The sequence below is a fragment of the Sorex fumeus genome, unplaced genomic scaffold, assembly GCF_029834395.1.
Source record: "Sorex fumeus unplaced genomic scaffold, SorFum_2.1 ptg000024l, whole genome shotgun sequence".
NCBI classification, from domain to species: Eukaryota; Metazoa; Chordata; class Mammalia; order Eulipotyphla; family Soricidae; genus Sorex; species Sorex fumeus.
The window spans coordinates 40,192,439-40,210,618 of record NW_026606081.1 but is presented as its reverse complement, the minus strand read 5'-3'; the positions used below and the strand labels follow the sequence as shown (position 1 = coordinate 40,210,618).

Here is an 18,180-nt window from a genome sequence, read left to right as displayed (position 1 = left end):
GTAAGAACATGGTGGGTTTTTTTTTTTTTATCCTAGACCAGCCAGTACTACGTAGTTTATGAAAACTTTTCAATTAATCAATGTTCTTGGAGATGAATCAAAGGGCTGATATGCATGTTTTGCACAGGGGACCTTGGATTGATCCTTGGCTATACATAACAAGTACAGTCTTGTGTATTACTGGGTGTTACCCCAACTCTCCAGGAAAAAAACACCTTGTGCAAATGCTTTTGGTTTCCATAGTGGAGTTTTATCTTTCCTTGAGTCCCATCTATCCAGTTCTCAGGAAGGAATCCCAGTAACTTATCCTTCAAAGGAAATTTGAAACTTTTTGACAAATTTTAAGTGGAAGCTGACTCTTGGTCTTCCCCTGCTAGTTTTAGAGATTGTCTTCAGTATACCTGAAAGCTGCCTCATTTTGTGACTTTTATTAATAGCTATCAGTTTAGTATCCCACAAGGTATCTGCAGGGATTTAACATACTTTTTAATTTTAAAAATAATGTCACTGTGAATATACTTGTATGTGATTTCAGAGAAGTTTGTACATTTTAAAATAAGCTAAACACCTAAAACCTGTATTTAGTGTGTGCTAGCAACTGCACTCATGCTGTACGTTAATGAAAGTTGCCAAAATACACTTCACAGTTGTGTTTAGTGCCTATTTTTAACCAATATAATTATCTGACCTTATTTTGGCATAATAAAAATGAGTTCTATCATTGGGGTATTTCTTGAGCCATTTGTGTCTCTTGTAGTCTTGCTGACCTTAAAATTTTTGTAGGACCACTCCCAGTGATACTTGGCTGGTAGTATGCTAAGCCATGGCCCACCAGAACTATACCCTAGGGGAACAGGTATAGGTATTTCTATTCCTGCTGGGACCAGGGGTGTGCATAGTGCTCAGTGGTTTTTCCCAGCAGAGCTTGCAGAGACTGTAATGCCAGGAGACAAACAAATCCATGCTATTCTGGACTAGTTCTCTTAAAAGATTCCCCTGTAGATATATTATTTTTAGAGTAGTGATGTTGACATGATATGTAAAGTACTTTAGAGACCGAAGTAAAGATACCTAAGTTAAGTGAATATTTTATTTTTGAATACTGCTCTATATGTAATATAAGAAACCTAGTAAGTATCCCATAAATACCTAACATAAATGCTCAGTATAAAGGAATTCAGCACTGAAAGTAGACTATAGACCAAACATGATTGCCACCCATTGCCTCTTTTGCAAACCACAACACTCAATAGGAGAGAGAGAACGAAAGGGAATGCCCTGCCACAGAGGCAGGGGGGGATGGGGGGATGGGGGGTGGGAGGGATACTGGGATCCGTGGTGGTGGGAAATGGGCACTAGTGGAGGGATGGGTATTTGATCATTGTATAATTGAAACCCAAGCACAAAAATTTGTAAGTCTACAACTGTACCTCATGGTGTCTCACTAATAAAAATTTAAAAAAAAGGAGTCCAGCACTAATTAGCTTAGCCCTAGATGGAAATATGGGTCTAGCATGCTTGTCTCAGTTGATCCACTGGAACCAAAATGAGATTAATTTGTTGTTTGGGTTTGATTTTTATTTTGGGCCTGTTCTGGCAGTGCTCATGGCTCACTCCTGGCATTGCTGCTTGGTGTTGGGAATTGTACCCGGCTAAGCCCTGTGCAATGCAGCACCTTACCCTCTGTGCTATCTGGCCTCTAGATTATTTGCAAAATGTGAAATCTTGAGTTGTAAATATTGGCAATAAATTCAAATTTGGGAGTCAAAACATCTCCAGGTTAGATTCTGCCCTAGAAGTCTAGTTTGCCACTTCTGTGTTTTCTCTTGAGCAGGTATCTCTCTCCTTCCCTTTCTTCATTTCCTAAATAAACTTACTTCCAAAAATAAACAAATAAATGTATATGTAAATTTAAGTTTGTAATGTTGATTTTAATTTGGACTACACATGAAGGTTTATGTGTACTTTCCAGATCATTGTTTTAAAAATTGTTTAAGAAATCTTTTGTGCATTAATTGATCATCTGCAGTAAAGGTAAATACAGTGTTTATGAGGTTTTTAATGGAATTTCATTGTGTGCCTGGGCCTTTATTCAGAACTAACAGGTTTTTCTCAGTGAACCCTATCTTAGAAGTTAACATATTTTTAACATAGTGACTCAGAAACATGTTTTAAATGTTCACATTAGAAGGAAGAAAAAATAACATGTAAGGATGTTGTATCGTATTTCAGAACTGTAAATATTTTATATTCACTTCATTAACTATATTAAGCCAATCTTTTTGTAATATCCTAGGGTAGGTAAGAGAAAGCAAGAAACTAACTGGTTCTAATTGATTCACATTACTATGTTACTCAGTTCTTCACATGTTTCCAACAATACTGGTTTATATCTAAAAACTGCAGATATTACAAAGAAAAATAAGGTTACAAAAGAAAGTGAGGGGAGGTGCCTAGACTTGGGAATCAGATTAGGATAGCAAATAGTTTATTTTTTTTCTTTTTGGGTCACACTCAGTGATGCACAGGGGTTACTCCTGGTGGTGCTTGGGGGACGATATGGGATGCTGGGAATTGAACCAGGTTGGCTGTGTGCAAGGCAAAGGCCCTACCCGCTGTGCTGTCGCTCCAGCCCCAGCAAATAGTTTCTTATTGGTTTGGTAACATAAATCATGTGAACTTCTAGTTACTTTATCTATAAACTCAGAATTTTTTTGAAGAGTAAAGGAATTAACACGTAAGACAGCTTGACAAGTAGTATGTTCTCAATATATAGCTAAAATTATAGATCCTAAAAGATTAGGGGGCTCCCTAAGGGGTGCTCAGAATGACTGGGGACCACTCCCAGCGGTACCTGACCAATAAGGCCAGCAGTTCAGTGCTAGGACCCCAAGATGTGGAGCTGCTCAGGCCCTGTGGGGATTACCTGGCTCTGTGGGCAATGATCAGGGTACGCCAGGGCTATTCTCAGCTATGCTCTGGAGACCATGTTGTATTGGGTTCGATCCAAGTCATGTGCATGCAGGGCATGTACCCTAACCTCAATACCATCTCTGGATTCCTCTGAGATTCTTGACAGTCAACAATGGTAGAGAAAACAAAAGTTTGGTGGCAAACATATTCCTTCAGAGAATTTTCCTAGCATCAAATAGAATTCCTCCCATGCAGTTGTGTGGAATCTGAATACTGAAGCTATTTATTTCTTTGACTCCCAAAACTAATAATTTGTGAATTTTGGATTAATCACGTAAGTGACTACCGACAAACGTGTAACTTATGGCTCATTTTTTGTTTTTGGGAAATGCCTTTTTCATTCCTTGTAATATTGTGGACACTTGTTTATTAAGTGTTCACTCATGTTCGTTGCCATGTAACATTTCATGGTGTGATTATACCTGTTTAGCCATTCTGTATGTGTATTTAGGTTGTCCCAGGAGTGTAGCTATTCTAAGTGGCAATGCCATAAATCCCTGTGTGCATCTTAGTCAAGTTCACACCCTCCCACCCTCACCACCCCCCTTTAATGATCTGACCTGTACATTCCAGCTTTTTAAAGCAGCTTCCAATGACTCGTCTCCTCAGCTCAGTGATGACATCACTGTTTAGGACTGCTTTTCTGTACCCCAGTTGGAAAAATCCTCCCAGGCCTATAAACATTTAATTTTGGGGTACAGCCTGTGGTGCTCGGGGTCTACTCCTGACTTAGTACCTAAGTGCCTCAGGGACCATATATGGAGCTCGAGGTAGAACCTAGTGGTGTTTGGGGGAATACCATATTTTGTTTTTGTTTTAACCACATTTGGCGATGCTCAGGAATTCCTCATGGCTATGCCGTGCCAGGAATATTGCCCAGATCTGCGTGCAAAGCATGTGCTCTAGCCTACTGAGCTATCTTCCAGGCCTAAAGAAATGTTTATGTTTCCTGTCTACAGACAGGTAAATTTGAAATAGTCTAAACAAACACATTTTAAGAACACAAGTATGTATTCAACTTATAACTGGTTTATGACAATCTAGCTATTCTGCCTTGTAAATAACAAAATCAAGTAATTACTTCAAACATGCAGCATACATCAAGAGACTTAGAAATGATTACAAGTACTAAAAAAAAAAGTCATGGATTAAAATACAGTATTTTATTTTTTTTCACCTAAAAAACAAGCAACCCAGAATTAAGATATACATAAACTTCTCAAATTGATCCCTAATAAAATTTTGAAGATTTATACAATTTCTACAGAAACATACAGTGTATCAAAATCTGCATAAATCAAATTTATAAAATGTGTAGAAATGCATAGTGATAGTATCAATTTACAAAGCAAGAATATGGGAATTATTTCCAAAGCAGCCTACAGTAGAAAATAGTCATTATGGCAGCAGCTTCTGATGTATTTTGTGTTTGGTAAAGTTTCTAATTTCAATATAGAGAATCATTGTCATAGATTACGTTAATGAATTGCACAAAATACCCATTTAAAATTTACATGCACAGTTTGATGCCACCTTTCTTACGACTATGCATAGTTAACAAGGTTATTGTGTATTCAAGGAAAATGGAGCCTATTTGCAAAAACAAGTAACCAAAGTACCAGTATTTTGTTTCTTTTTTCAGTTAATTTATTTTGCAATTATAGAAGCATATAAATGAATTCCTTTTTAAACACCCCTATTGATGAATTTAAGTTAAAATGGTTGATCACAGATCAATAGCAAAATACAAACTGAAAAATCAGAATTATCAAGAAAAGAATTTAGGATTAACTTCCCAACTTTAAGAGCTAAGCATGAGATAGACAAGCTTGTATGTTTTTCTTTTAAAGAAATGTGGGTTTTATTTTACTTTTAAAGCTTTAATTAAAAATATTTCCCTCTGGTAGTTGTCTGTGAATTCCTTTTATTATAATGATATCATGATTCAAGATTTAAAAAAAAGTCTAATTACTTGCTATTCCCCACCTTATCACTTTCTTTTTTTGTACTCAATGTTGTATTTGAATATTTGAGAGAAATAAAGCATTATTTAGAAATTCAGATCTTCTCTGACCATTTGTGTAATATTTGCTTTTTGTATAAAAGATAGTCTCTTAATGAATGTTTAAATATAGGTTAAGTCATCTTTTCACTAAAAAAAAATACTAACAAATATGGTTCCTTACAAAAAGAAATAGAGAATACTATCCACTCTAACAAAGTAATTCTGATTTGCTAATCAACAGTTTTTATTAACAATTTTAAAATAACGCTTAGAAATATTTTAAATGCGCAGGGGATTTCATTTGTGTGAAGGTTGAAATAAAACATCCAGTCTTCACAAGTGGCGCAGCTTAGGTTATAATGCGCAGGAGTTTTGTAAAGCTTAGTTTAACAAGGGCTTGGAAATTCTGAGCTCAGTCAGAAGAAGGTATTTTCACACTCCACCTTGCTCCTTTGTTTAATGGTTCATACCTGGCAGTGCTCAGGGCTTACTCCTGAGTTTACTCCTGGCGGGCTCTAGGGATCTTATGTGGTGCCGGGTACTGAACACTGGTGACTTGTGTACAAGACAAGTGCTACTCATGTACAATGACTCCAGCCCCGAGGTAAAAATTAAAAAAAAATTTTTTTTAATTGCCAGAAGGTATCTTTGATGTGGTGTTTTATTGTTTCTGTTAACCCACTTTGATAGATATGGAGGAAAAATAGACTCCAAGTAGAGTGGACAATTTTTCCCTAGGTGATGCATTACTTTGCTATCTTAGAGACTGGTATCAGCTGAGGGGATTGGGAATGCCAGCAAGTAAGATGTCACATTAATGTCACATTATCTTCAAGCCCTCCAGAATAAGCCTTCAGATGGTCTTCGTTGTCCTATTTTTTTCAACCCATACAACATTCAATGTCAGAACAAATGGTAGCATATAAGTATTCATGTCTGAATAAATCAAAGTATCTTTCATACAGGTGACGACTCCATTAAAACCACCTAGAAATTGCATCAAAAGCTCTTGAAATCTATACTGAGAAATGAAAGAGGCACTAAATGTGTTGAAATTCACCTTTCAAAAAAGCAGCATGACTGTGAAGAAAGGCCACCACGGCTGAAAACCTGGGGCAGTGCTCTGAACTGATGTCAAATTAAATAAGAAACACAACAGGTTGACAATCACCAAGTGATACATGACATCTGGTTCATCCAACCTTTTTTTTTTTTCAAGTGTGTTTAAAAAAAAAATCAAACTGCCTTTCAGACCCCTGAGTGTAATCCCAAAGAAGACAACGATGCCTTTAACCCCGTTCCTAATAAAACAGAGCCAAATGCACAAATTACCAACAGCATCTTAAAACAAAACATGAAAGGATGTAAACATCTACAAAGTTTAAGGTAAAAAGCAGTTTTGTAAACAGTAACTGCAGATGATAACATTATTATTGTAACATCACAGTTTATCAATGTCCTTCAGACCGATCGGGAGGTTGTGGGTGCCGAACTGTACAGAGTCAGTGAGGATTGCAGCAGGTTTCAGGCGGGGGTCAGTCCTGTGTGGGTCAGCAGGTAGGTGCTGCTCTCTTCCGTTCTTCCTAAATGCCGTGGATGTTATTCATTTCCCACTTCTGACTCGTTTTACTGTCATCGCAAGTAGAGATGAAAACTTGATGGAGGACATCGGAGCGATCTAGGCACCTTCCAGTAGGGATGTGGGTGAATCTGAACAGGCTCTGGAAACCAGACAAAAGAGAACATTTGGATTCTGCTCGTATCACGAACGCAAGAAGTCATTAGACCACTTTCTTTTTTCATAAGAACTCGAGCAAACTGGATAGCTTATCCCCACCATAAGCTACTGTGAATTTGTGAATTTCTCTCTCTCTGTGTGTGTGTGTGTGTGTGTGTGTGTGTGTGTGTGTGTGTGTGTGTGTGAATGTCTCTGTCTCTCTCTGTGTCTCTCTGTCTCGGGGTGGGGGCACATGGCTCTCAGGGCTAACTCCTGGCTCTGCACTCAAGAATCACTCCAGTGGGCTCATATGGGATGCTGGGAATTGAACCCAGGTCGGAGATATGCAAGACAGGTGGCCTACCCACTATACTATATCTCTAGGCCTTTGGGTTTTTCTTCATTGTCAGTTCTTTATTTCTTTTCTTTTTGGTTTTTGGCCACACTCAGCAATGCTCAGGGGTCACTCCTGGCAGTGCTTGGGGGGACCATATGGGATGCTAGAGGTAGAACCCAGGTTGGCTGTAGCAAGGAACATGCCCTACGTACTGTACTATCTCTCCGGCACTGATGGTCAGTTCTAAGTTCTTTTATTGTTCAGTAAAACACACTGTTTGGTGGCTTGATTTATTACTTGGTACCTCAAATTCAATGTGTACAAACAAAAATGATTGCCTTCCCCTCTGAACTTACTTCTCTATTTCCATCCTGGATAGAATCAGTTATCTCTCCTGAAAACAGAGGCATTTTATGCTAGGTTTTCCTCTGTTCATTCATATTTTGGTAGCCACTGAGTCTAATCATATGTTTCCATTGAAAAAGCATATCACATCAAATTGAATGCAGAGAAATATAAGAATCCAGAATTGTTTTCAGTTAAACCAGGCCTTCTGGCAATTTGAGAAACTATAAAATGATGCTATTCTTCTCACCATTTTTTGAGAAAAGTTGATGTTTTTCATTAAAATATTTATAGTCACATGTAGCTAGATTATCATTCTATTCACACAAATTAATGCTCGAGTGCCTACAAGCTTTCTCAGATTTAATATCTAATTTGTATAACCTGCACAGCAAAATCTGTCCAGAGGAGTCATAATGATACTTTGGTTTGTATGATTTCCATCACTGGAGCACAAAGGCTCTACCCAGCTCTGTGCTCAGGGGTCCATGACATGCCAGGATGGAACAAGGGTCTCCCACCCAGGTGTGTTCCCAACGCCCCCCCCCCCCCCCCCGCAAGCCATTCACCTCAAAAAAACAAACAAAAACCAACCAAACAAACAAACAAAAAAACACAACCCTCTGTAACAGAGTAAGTTTTTTCTGTCAATATCTGCCTCTGGGAATTTGAAAATAAGAAAAAAATCAGCAACTGCCACATGCCTCTCAATGAGGCCTGAGTGACAGCTGGGGCTAAGCAACAGTCACACTATCAGTGCTCGCAGCAGACAAGTGTTTGCAAGGTGCACGGGGCATGATAATGAGACTAAATGCGCAGATCTAGTTGAGGAGGGTCTTTCTGTTTGGGGCAGCTTCCCTGCCTTCTGGTTTCATAATAGATTTATTTTTTTGCCAGGTGAGGACTTCGAAAGCCAGACATAAATCTATTATGATGTCAGAATCCCCAGCATAGCATGGTACTTTGCTTATGGCTGAAGCTAAAACGCTCCTCATTTCTTTGCAGTGTCAAGGGTGAAATCGACTACAATGCCTTGAAATCAAGCAACAGGCCACACCTAACCCCTTTGGAAGTCCTAAACACTTAGGCCCTGGGAAGACCTGAGTGTCAACTGTGTGATATGTTTGTCTCTATCTCCACCTGCTGGACAAGATGAAATATAAAAGCAGTATTTTAAAAGTATATAGGTAAATACGTGGATTTATTTTAATGAATGATTTCATGATTATAAGTAAATATATCTATTTTATTTAATGAATGATTCCTTGAGATTTAAAAAAAATTAGATATGATACGGTAACAAAGATGTTGACCACTCCACAGTGCATGTTACAGTGACCCTTCATCGTCAGTTTAGGAACTCATTCATGATAATATTGACCCACTGAGTAAGAGGTACCTCTTTAAATGAGAGTTTCTGTGTTCAGAAAATGAGAAGGAAATGCAAGGCCATTTGAATGCATGCTTTAAGAGTTATATGTCTAAATTCCACATGGGAGGTGCTATGCATAAAATAGTCATTGTCACTGTCCCCCCGTTGTTCAACAATTTGCTCGAGTGGGCCCAGTAATGTCTCCATTGTGACACTTGTTACTGTGTTTGGCATATCAAATATGTCACGGGTAGCTTGCCAGGTTTTGCCGTGCGGGCAAGATACTCTTGGTAGCTTGTCGGGCTCTCCAAGAGGGGCAGAGGAATCAAACCTGGGTCGACCGGGTTGGCCTCATGCAAGGCAAACGCCCTACCCTCTGTGCTATCGCTCCAACCCATCAAGAAAACAAGCATTCCCAATTAAGAAGACATTCCCAGTTCCCATACATCTAGAAAGCATCTTATCAGCTAAACATGAAAGCATGAAAGTACACATCTCAAGAGAGAAGATTCGGGCAACACATGTGCTTGGCCACATGTGCTCGGCCACGTGGGCACAAGCAGCACATGGGCCTGGGCAGCATATGCACATAAAATAGTATAGAATAATATTTCATGTGTTGAAATGTAGAGTACCTTGAAATACTGCCATTCCTTGAATTCATTTAGATTACAGTGTGTAATCATAATTTTTGACCCATCAGGCCCAATGGTCAAACACTGGTCATACTGCATGAGTTGATTAGCTTCATTGATTCGGAAAAGCTATAAAAACAAGCAAACAGACAAAAACCATAAAAACACAGTACTTTCTCTGCAGATATACATATAACAAAATCTATAATTAAGCTCAGTGACATATTTTTCTGTCACGCAGAACTATACATTCCAAGACAGAAATCCTTATGTACTTGAATGTTGTTGAAGAATCCTTAATTACCAAAAACAGTAACAAGTCGCACAATGGAGACATGACTGGTACCCGCTTGAGCAAATTGATGAACAGCGGGAGGACAGTGCTACAGTGCTACAGTTTCATAGTTATGGGGTGGGCCACTAAGACATATCATACACATTTATAATGTATAGACAAGGTGAGGATGTGAAAAAGAGGAAACAGTCCTTAGAATGCTTCCCAATCTGAATTAAAGACAAGAAAATATGAGGAAGGAAGAAAACACAGTAGCAATAATAATTTATTGGAGCATCTATGGACTATTGGAGAATGCTGGTTAGGAAAATCAATAAAAATAGGTTGTCTACTCCCAGAAAAACATCTTCTCATCTTTGATATTTATTGGAACTCAATTCTAGCTTCTAAATATGTCAAGTCTTAACTCCCTCACTTCAGCAAATGATTGGGCAATGCCAATTTTTATTTACAGAATGTTTAACTCTACTCAAACAAAACGAACCACTGAAAATCCTGAAGACTGAAGGAGAATGTTCCAGGGATCCCTGCCCATCTCCCAGCCGAACCCAGAGGCATCCGAGGGTCCGATCATGTACCTGATTTCCTCCCATCCGATGGCAGGGTCCGAGTTCCACGAAGCCTCCATTAGTTTTCCCCATACTATCAATGCAGTAAGCGGTTTCAAAGCCTCTGATCTAGACACGTGAGAAAAGAACCAAGAAAGACACAACTCTTTAGTCTTTGGTAAGCTTGAACATCAAGGATAAAGCTGTTCACAGCCGAAGATCCCAGGGGATGGCTCAGCCTGGGTAACATCCGGTCTTAGCCGCACTGTGAGTCTTATGGGAGTTTAGAGCATATCTGTCATCCCTGAAGTAATTCAGGAACTTGACATGAACACCAGCAAGGCCTCATTCCCACTAAAAGGGTTTTGGCCCACAGATGTTATACAGAGAAGAAATACAATGAAATGGACAGTATCAGTTAAGTACGATTTTCAGCTGCATGATTATTCTTGGGAATGAGACGCCATCCAAATAAAGCGACCTCAACCATAGTGGTCAGAAACACTGGCCACAGATGTGTAGACCGGAGGGAACTTGGAAAGAATCTCTCCCAACTGGCTCTACAGAGATTTGGGGAGCTATATTGGGGAGTCCAGGGGACTGAAAGGTAGGCCAAAGGTGCCAGTGAGACATTTCTCTGATTATGGATAAGGTAGGTGAGAAGCAAAATCAAGTTTTTATCTTTGGAATGCACATTTTGTCTAAAAGTCATGCCTCTTTCCTTTGGGGAAATATTATATATAGCATAGCGGTAGGGCATTTGCCTTGCGCGCAGCCGGCCCAGGCAAGCCGGGTTCAATTCCTCCACCCCTCTCAGAGAGCCCGGCAAGCTACTGAGAGTATGTTGCCCGCACAGCAAAGCCTGGCAAGCTACCCGTGATGTATACAATATGCCAAACACAGTAACAAGAAGTCTCACGACGGAGACGTTACTGGGCCCGCTCGAGCAAATTGATGAACAATGGAGGACAGTGCTACAGTGCTACATCTCAATCATAACTATAATCTGGCTAGTATTGGGATAAAAAGGCTTTATCTTTTCATTCAGCAAATACTGGCTGGGCATCATCTGTGATAAGTGCTTCAGAAGATATAGGGTTGGAGACATAAAACAAAGGCTGCTTTGCATGCATGAGACCCCAGGCACAGAATAAACAAAGAAATAAAGGAGAGAAGGAAAAAAATAAAGGAGAAAAAAAGAAAGGAGGAAAGAGGAGTAAAGAATAAAGGGAGGGAAGGAAGGAGGGATGGAAGGAAATGAAAGGAAGGAAAGAAGTAGGAGGGAGGGAGGGAAGGGAGGACAGAGAGGGAAGGAAGGAAAGAATAATGGAAAGAAGGAAGGGGGAGGGAGAGAAGGAAGGAAGGAGGGAGAGAGAGAAAGAAGGAAGGAGGGAGGGAGAGAAAGAAGGAAGGAGGGAGGGAGAGAAGGAAGGAAGGAGGGAGGGAGAGAAGGAAGGAAGGAGGGAGGGAGAGAAGGAAGGAGGGAGGGAAAAAAGGAAGGAAAGAGAGGGAAGGAAGGAAAGAAAGAGGGAAAGAAGAAGGCGGGCGCTCGATCTGCTGTACCATCACTCCAGCCCCCCTGGATAGTTTTTACCTGGATTTCCCCCCAAGAATGGTTCCCTTCTACCCACACTTATTCCTCTTTACATTCTTCCCGACTCAGTCTCTCCACACACACAGGTTGCAATCTGAGTCTCATCGGATACTTACTTCTCCCCAGTCAACATTTTTGGGGGGCAAAGGGTAGTGGGAGGTGATATCATAAGCTATTTCTTCCATGAACCATTTGAAGCTTTTGCAGTTGTGATCTTCCCTAAATTTTTTCAGCTCCGAGATATCCCCATAGGCTAATGCCTTTGACTCGGGACGGCTTGCGTAGAAGTAATCTTTGTATTCATCCCACCACACCTCCACCACTCTAACATAATTCTGGAAACAATAAAAAAAAAGAAACCGTTATAGAAAACAGAAATATCGGGGAAGTCATAAAAAGCTTACTGGAGATACTTTGCACATTTATATCAGAGGATCCGATATTTAACTCAACAAATGGAAGTGAGCTGATCACTCTAAGACCCTGAGTGCCAGGAGAAAGGTGTCATGTACAGAAATTGATGTTTAATGAAAAAATGATGGACAGAACTTGATAACACAGAGCCGTAAAATCATATATTGTAAGATACCCTTTATTCTCCCTCAAGAGGCAGAAATGGAAGCCTTGAGTTGTGGTGCTGGCTGGGCCTTGGGCCTCCTCCAAGCACAATCTCTGTCCACTATAAGCACCACATTTTTCATTTCAGAAACCATTACGAAAAGCAATAGCCACATTGAATAAACTGCATTTTTATTGCCGGTGCCTTTGCTGGAGTCATTACGACTGTTTCAATAGAGCTGTTTTGCCATGGCAAAAACTAGTGTTTTGTCATGACCCAGAAGTAACCTTCTCTTTTCTTCAACGGATGCATTTTCAGAAAGAGCAACGAAAGAGCAGAAGGAGAAGCGGGTATTGGATGAACCGAGCAAGATCTAAGCTCAAGGGTTTCACTGAATGAGGGTGGGTATGCAGGCACGAACGCATGTGACGACATTCATGCTGGCTCAGCCCAGCTCCTGGGTCCTTCCCATCATGGGTCATTAGCGAACCTCCTGTAGAAAAGGCTGAGAGCATGTCTGGCTCTCTGTTTCTGTGGCAACTCCTCAACATGACCATGGTGGGAAAACACTCGCAGACAGTGTGCAAGCAAATGGGTAGGGCTGGGTTCCCAGGAAGCTTGACTTAACCCAAACAGACACGGAGCCTGACTCACTGACTTGTTTTTGACAATTTCACGTTTTGTCTAAGCTGCAGGGAACCTAGCTAAGGATGAGCAGTCCCCTAGACATGCTGTGGTGCAAGTCCACAGGCTCAAGGAGTTTTAAGGAGCAGGATGCTAAAAGAGCACAGATGAATAAGCATTTGCAATATCTCTCCTACGATCTATTTGGAATATTTGCAAATCTATCCCAGATTAACCCAGTCCATATCTTCTGGAAGCTAACAGTCAAAGAAGTACGTGTTCGCTCATTAGGGTTAAAGCAACTAGGACGAGATTTTAATGGTTTGGTGTGTGGATGGGGTGCTGGGCTGCTCAGTGGTGAAGGAGTTGTTCATTAAGTGGGTCGGCAAATGGGGTAAAAGAAGCACCGAATAAGGGTGAGCCACTTGGATTCCTGTATGCAGTATAGTGTAACTGCAATGCTGGCATCACAGAGAGGAAAACTCCTTCTGGTTCTTACCTTATTCTGTGCTGTGAAAATGAAGATATTCATCTATGTTAAGCATTTTGATTTGGGTCTGGTACACATGAAAGCACTCAAAATGTGTTATTATTATCATAATTTTGTTTGTTTGTTTGTTTGTGGGCCACAGACCTGGAAGGTTTTTTTTTTTTTTGAGAGGGGAGTATCTATTCCCCAAACTTGGGATTTAGGGTAGGGGTTGATCCTGCGGTGCTCTGGGGACCATGTGGTGCCAGGACCAGGCTCCTGAGTGCGCCCTTTGAGTCATCTCCCTGGCTCCTTCTTACTCTTTTCAAAAAATTTGAAAATTTAAACTTTTTACAACAGAGTCATCAAAAGGCATTGAGTAGGAAAGAGATAACAGAGTCATCACAGAAAACAAACAAGCATGGCAGTGGTAGGGCTGGGTGGATTGAGCTTAAACCTGTGGGCAGGAAGCAGGGGGACCCCTGAAAATCCGTGGAGGAGATCTGGGGGCTTACTCAACACGGAAAGTGGTGGGTGAGAGGTGTGTGTGTGTGTGTGTGTGTATGTATGTGTGTGTGGGGGGGGGGTGCAGGATCACCTGGGCTTAGCAAAGTGGGAAGGGAAGGAGCAGGCCAATCCTCAGATAAGCATCATCAAGTTTTACTCATGGGCAAACGGAACATGGGACAAGGAGTCCCTTTGGAGGAGAAGTTGCCGAGTTCAGTTTGAGAGCCTGGAGGGACACCACAGAGAGTAAGTGTACGAGACAAGTCCCCGTGAAGGTTAGAAGCTCTGGGCAGACAAGTAGGATACACAGGGGAAGCACCGGGGAGAAGCAGACGGTGCTGAAGAAGAAGAGACGGGAACGTTCCAGAAATTCCTTCCCTTCTAGGCAGCAGTGATGAGATTTACAGTCAGTTCTGAGACGGAGTGAGGACTTCCCTATCTCTTTTGTTTGCCACCAGCCTACCCTCTGGGAGTTAAGCTGCCCTGGCATTCAACCCTTGAGTCAGGGCTGTGCGGTGCTCCTTGGGCCCCGGGCTCCTCTGATTCCGTTTTGCTCACTGGACATACTCTACTGCATAGCATCTGTGGTGGCCGTGGAGCCAGGCCGTTTCTCAGCAACTTTGGCTGGCTGCCCAGCTGTGTGGGTCCTTCTAGCCTCCCTGTCCCTGCCTCTGTGTCTCGTCTCTTTTTAGGAGCTGTCCCAAGACTTCGTTGGGCCTTTGACTGGGCTCTGGCCCACAGTGGCCTTTGCTCTGAACGGGGTTTCTAAAAATAGCCTCACCAGAGAAACAAGCAAGTGACTCTCAAGGACACAAGACTCTGTGTGATGCTTCCCCATTTGGGGCAACCAGAGATCTTAGCATTCAAAAATGGGATGTTGCTTAGCACACAAACTCCAAATAATTTGGGTCAGGGGGAAGGGTGTGTACATTAGGGCCATACCTGGCAGTGCTCAGGGAATCCTAAGAGGTTCCAGGGATGGAACCAGGCTCAGTGTGTACAAGACAAACACCTTACCCCTGGACCAACTTTCTGGCCCATGATCCTTCTAATTTTTTTTTTTTTGCTTTCTGGGTCACACCTGACGATGCACGGGGGTGCATCTGTACTCAGGAATTACTCCTGTTGGTGCTCAGGGGACCATATGGGATGCTGGGAATTGAACCCGGGTTGGCCGTGTGCAAGGCAAATGCCCTACCCGCTGTACTATAACTCCAGCCCCAATTCTTCTAATTTTTAAAAGCTAAAACACAAACCATTATTTCACTCACGTGTGACTCATGGAAGGTGTTTTTCCTCTCAACCCTTTTCTCCAGGTTGTAGGACATTTATTTCCCTACCGAGTATAAGCAATTAAAACAAGTATTTATTTAAAAATATTCAATCTAGGGGGCTGGAGCAATAGCACAGTGGGTAGGGCATTTGCCTTGCACGCGGCTAACCTGGGCTTCATTCCCAGCATCCTATATGGTCCCCTGAGCATCGCCATGGGTAATTCCTGAGTACAGAGCCAGGAGTAATCCCTGTGCATCGATAGGTATGACCCAAAAAGGAAAAAAAATTCAATATACTCAAGACTATTAAATATAGGGATTGTTCTTCGAATGGGATATGATACTAAACCCCTCTGAGGGCCTGGGATTTGGCACAAAAGGCTGGAGCACATGCTTGGCAGGTGGGAGGCCTCTGGGTTTGATCCCCAGCACTATAGAAGAGTGACTCCTGAGCACTGAGCTGGGAGTAGCCTCTGAGCATCACTGGACATGACCTAAGAATCAAACCAACTCACCAAACACAAAGTAGGAAGACACTTCAGATGAAACCCAGTCTATTCTAAGTTAAGAGCAGGAAGCAGTGTGATTGATTCAGGCAGCAGAATCAGGCTTCGCTGGCTAGCAAAGCTAGCCAAAAGGTGAAATACAATCCCAATTCACACTTGAACTCCCAAGTTATGACATGTCAGAGCTAAGTTAGTACAGTCAACTTAATATTACCATCAGCTTAACGGAAATATTTGATGTGGAATAATAATATATAATTGTGTGTCACATGGAATTCTGAGCACTGAATTCATTAAATCTAAAATACAAACATTGCAATCAATTATTAGATGCCCAGAATGAGCATACTTATGAACATTTGCAAAGTTGTGTAATTCTGCTTTTTTCAGTCCCATTCCAATCCTGTCTAAATTCTAAAGTTTTGAAATGAATGCGACAAACTCACCTTTATCGTTGGCGAGGACCCAACATAGACGGGGGGAGGGTTCCCTTGCCAGCCCGAAAGGCGATAGATGTGTCCGACACGGGAACAAGGGACAAAGAGTAGTTTGCCGCCGCATTGCCATATCTAGTGGGGGGGAGGAGGAAGAAAAAAGCAACAACAAAACACACGTGGAAACATTTTTCAAATGCCAAGATAAATTAGAGTTGAAAATGTGTTTTCCCAAGGTCAATCTAAAATCTAAATTAAACAGTGTCCACAGGGATTCTCAACTAAACACATCCTAAAAATAATTTGTTTTTCTGAGCTCATAAGAAAACGAAGAGGACCATGGTTGGTGGTGGGAAGGGTGTTGGTGGAAGGGGGTGGGTGCTAATACACAGTGCTGGGGGCTCTTCTTGTGCCTGACTCCAAGCGACTTTTTCCCAGGGTCACCTTACAAAGTCACACAGAGCCTTCATTCCTAACACACTCTTCATTTCCATCGCTAATACCCTTCCCACCTCGGTGATTATGAGAATAACCTTCCAACTGGCTTTTTCACCTCTGGCTTCTCGCTCATGCTCTCTTTATTTATAGCAGGACAGTATTCTAGCTGAAAGGCAGCTTCGGGTCAGATCATTCCCCTGCTTAATATCCCAGATGGTTTCCCACTGCTTATCAAATTAAGCAAAAGAAAGAAAAAAAAATCCCTGAGCTCAGCATTTCAGACTCTTCAGTACATTCTTCACGTACTCGTCCGCTTTCTCTGCGTGGGTTTCTTTCCGACATGGACAGATTCTGCCAGGCTGGCTTCCCGACACGTTCTACATGATTCGCCCTTGCAGCCAATCGACTAGAAGTTCCTCTCTCCTCGCCTGCCTGGCCCCCAGCTCAGCAGCGCCGTGTCCATCTGTCTAGCTCTGGCTACAGTCCTACTCCTGGCCCGGTGCTGCTGCTTAATCAGACCAGCCGAACGTCGCTGCACTTAACCCTGGGATCACACGATCACACACTCGATTCTCATTGATCACTCATTCCTCAGGAGCAAGGACTGGGTTCTCCCCTGTGTCCCCAAGTACGAAGCGTGAACACCGAAGATCTGAGTATCTGCTGAACTCAGACTCTGCTCTGGTTCTCGATCTTTCTTTTGGGCCTTGGGGAGGTGCAAGGAGAAGGGGGTACTCTTGAGAGGCAACGCAGCCCAGGTGCTGCCTTCATGGTGGGGGCAGGCAGGGAGGCATGTGTCAGTGTCTGTGTCAGTGATTGTCGGGTCTGCCTCGCGTGCCAGACAGGTAAAGGTGTCTCCCGTACTGATGCTCTCTGAAGAGCATCTCGAACAAAGGGACCCCCTGTGGGGGTAGTGGGAGGGGGCCACTGAGGGTGGGAAATGGACACTGGTGGAGGGTCAACGGGTGTTGGGTCATTGTATGACCTAAATCCAATCATGAAAAGCTTTATAATTGTGTACCTCACAGCGACTCAATAATAATAATAATAATAATAATAAATAGCACTGCAGCACTGTCCTCCCGTTGTTCATCGATTTGCTCGAGCGGGCCCAGTAACCTCTCCATTGTGATACTTGTTACTGTGTTTGGCATAACAAATACACCACGGGGAGCTTGCCAGGCTTTGCTGTGAGGGCGAGATACTCGGTAGCTTGCCAGAGTCTCTGAGAGGGGTGGAAGAATTGAACCCACGTCGGCCCGGTTGGCAGCGTGTAAGGCAAACAAAATGGTGGATGTCGCAGGAGGGATATGGGGGACACTAGTGGTGGGAAATGTGCACTGGTGGAGGGATGGGTGTTGGGACACTGTATGGCTAAAACTCAATCGTGAAAGCTTTGTAACTGTATCCCACGGTGACGTGATGATTCAATTAAAAATTAAAAAAATATATAAAAAAGAAAGGGACCCCCTGTAAGAACAAAGAAGTTTGTGTTCAGCCCAATTGGCTACTGAACCACAGAGGATGGAGTAAGTTGGGAGGTTTTAC

At 42.1% G+C, this 18,180-nt stretch overlaps 1 protein-coding gene across 2 annotated transcripts in view; it reads right to left on the bottom strand.

The window, feature by feature from the left end:
- Nucleotides 1-6,063: 6,063 nt before the first annotated feature.
- The window catches only part of GALNT7 (polypeptide N-acetylgalactosaminyltransferase 7), a 135,394-nt gene continuing 123,277 nt past the window's right edge, over nucleotides 6,064-18,180 (bottom strand). For both annotated transcript variants that reach the window (XM_056113871.1, XM_056113870.1), the window contains exons 8-12: nucleotides 16,207-16,329; nucleotides 11,938-12,156; nucleotides 10,258-10,356; nucleotides 9,385-9,513; nucleotides 6,064-6,699 (exon numbers count right to left, since the gene is read on the bottom strand). In XM_056113871.1, the coding sequence (XP_055969846.1) occupies nucleotides 6,562-6,699; nucleotides 9,385-9,513; nucleotides 10,258-10,356; nucleotides 11,938-12,156; nucleotides 16,207-16,329 (708 nt within the window). In that variant the 3' untranslated portion in view covers nucleotides 6,064-6,561. The remainder of the gene's footprint in view (nucleotides 6,700-9,384; nucleotides 9,514-10,257; nucleotides 10,357-11,937; nucleotides 12,157-16,206; nucleotides 16,330-18,180) is intronic.